The 2,500-nt window shown below is 47.6% G+C and overlaps 1 protein-coding gene across 1 annotated transcript in view; it reads left to right on the forward strand.

Moving 5' to 3' along the window:
* hpse2 (heparanase 2) overlaps positions 1-2,500 on the forward strand; it is a 27,106-nt gene that overhangs the window by 3,435 nt on the left and 21,171 nt on the right. The window contains exons 2-3 of the mRNA XM_060073802.1: positions 55-431; positions 2,064-2,235. Of these exons, the coding sequence (XP_059929785.1) occupies positions 55-431; positions 2,064-2,235 (549 nt within the window). The remainder of the gene's footprint in view (positions 1-54; positions 432-2,063; positions 2,236-2,500) is intronic.

The following is a 2,500-nucleotide window of genomic DNA, read 5'->3' on the forward strand; positions in this document are numbered from 1 at the left end:
TACTAATCCTTGGTTCCATCTAGATTTAGGCCCATTTTATCTTACATGACACAGCTGGTCAGATGGACATGGAGAAGAATCAAAGTTACAACTGCTTGGTGGGTTTCTCCCAGCCAGGTCTTTAGACAAACTGTACAACTGCTTGGTGGGTTTCTCCCCCAGCCAGGTCTTTAGACAAACTGTACAACTGCTTGGTGGGTTTCTCCCAGCCAGGTCTTTAGACAAACTGTACAACTGCTTGGTGGGTTTCTCCCCAGCCAGGTCTTTAGACAAACTGTACAACTTTGCCGAGTGTGCGGGCCTGCAGCTGATCCTGGGGCTGAACGCTCTACACCGCAACCCCGACAACTCCTGGAACTCCTCGTCCTCCCTCAGCCTGCTCAAGTACAGCGCCGGCAAGAAGTACAACATCTCCTGGGAGTTAGGCAACGGTAAGCACCCCCCCCACCCACACTCACCTCATCACTCACTCAATCACTCCCGTTGGTATGACCACACTAAGAGAATTAAGGGTTATGATGGTTATTTAGTAGATTTGAGGAAAGCCTGTCAAAGTGAAAGGTGTTTTATTATCCGATGTGCTATGGAACAGGGTCAACCAGATTTCTTGCCCTTGTGGCATGCTCGACATAGAGTACTCGTGCCTTGTCAGAAGAGTTTAATTTCTCAGAAATACCCTGTGTTTTACTGTGCATTGGATAAGCTATTGAGTGTCTTGTAATGCAAGAGCTCTCTCTTGTATTTTGCTGAGAAAATAAAGCACATGGAGAGTGAAAGTAAATACAAATTAAAGCAAAACTGGCAAAGATATGTCAAGGTATGAAATCAAACATTAAATATTAGTGGCATAAAATGTGAAGATCAAACATATTGACATAATAGTACAAGGCCATTGTTAAGGTTATGCCGTCAAAATACAGCGACTGTTCTGCACTTTGTGAGACTGGTGAACGAGATGTGTGTGTGTTGAGTTAAATATGGTTTTAAGTGTGTTTTTTGTTGTCTTGGGGTTTGGTTAACTCCTCTGCATCCCATCCAGCTGTCCTCCTGGGGACAGTGTGGACACATGTTCCGGCCCCCCTGGCGCATCACTCCATGTTTTTATCATATATTCTCTTTCTCAATGAAGCTCACAAATGGAGCTCTTGTCTCGTGTCCAACGCCTTGAAGAACCTTCCGGGGAGATGTGCTGTTTGTTCTGCGTAAAAGCTCGAGCAGTCAGAAGCGTGACCAGTGATTCCAAAGTAGAAAGAGGAAACAACGCCGGGCTGTGGGTTAAGGCTCTGGAAAATCACTAAAAAATGGCCGCAAAATTCTTAAGAAAATGAATGTTGACGACTCACAGGTATTTTTGTCAAGTCCCTCATCATGTCCCTCCCTAATGTCATGTGTATCAAACAGGGACAGACACAGAAACTATCGTATTCTAACAGCCCTTGAAAAGGCCAAAACCCTCCGTTCCTCCCAGGTGTTATGTTTACCTTCCGAGCAGAATAAAGTCAGTCCTGGTCTGTTCCTGCTACCACTGTGGCCATCTGTCAGTATTACCGCAAATTGCTCAATTATCCCTTTTACTACTGGCAGTTGGCTGCTGTCTAGGAGGTCACGATCAGACTACATCAACACAACTCTTCTCTGCTTCCTAGGCCTATAAAAAGAAAAGAGAAAAATGTTATTCAGTTTACTATTCGTTTAGCATGACGCTAATAAAGGGACGTACAGTGAATTTATTTGTAAGTAGATGTCCTTACTGAGCAGGTTAAGGGTGAGGTTTCATCCCCCAGGACCCCTATAGGTTGTACTGCAGATAGCGGGGAATCGAACCCAGATCCTTTTCGCCTGTTAGTACTTCCAAGTGGTTTTTGGTCGTTGAGCAGATGGGCGACATACAGTGAATCCAGATTCTGGTCAATCAGGAAGAAGTTAAGACTCAGTCCTGCTCAAAGATGCCTACAGGTAGACATGTGGACATTTGAAGTTCAAAACCAAGAACCTTTCAGGCTGGTCCTCAAAACACCGTAACCAATGACAAGACCATCCTGCCCCCTGTCCCCGCCCTCCAGAGCCCAACGCCTACCGCGGCATGGCGGGCCGCTCGGTGAACAGCAGCCAGCTGGGGACGGACTACGGCGTCCTGCGCACCCTGCTGCAGTCGGTCCGCTACTACCAGAGGGCCCAGCTCTACGGCCCCAACGCCGGGCGCCCCCGCAAGAACGCCATCGTGCTGCTGGACACGTGAGTTAGCACGGGTCAGACTGGGTTAGCACGGGTCAGACTGGGTTAGCACGGGTCAGACTGAGTTAGCACGGGTCAGACTGAGTTAGACTGAGTTAGACTGAGTTAGACCGAGTTAGACTGAGTTAGCACGGGTCAGACTGAGTTAGCACGGGTCAGACTGAGTTAGCACGGGTCAGACTGAGTTAGACTGAGTTAGACTGAGTTAGACCGAGTTAGACTGAGTTACACTGAGTTAGCACGGGTTAGACTGAGTTAGCACGGG

This window comes from Gadus macrocephalus, chromosome 15, assembly GCF_031168955.1.
Source record: "Gadus macrocephalus chromosome 15, ASM3116895v1".
Classification (NCBI taxonomy): Eukaryota; Metazoa; Chordata; class Actinopteri; order Gadiformes; family Gadidae; genus Gadus; species Gadus macrocephalus.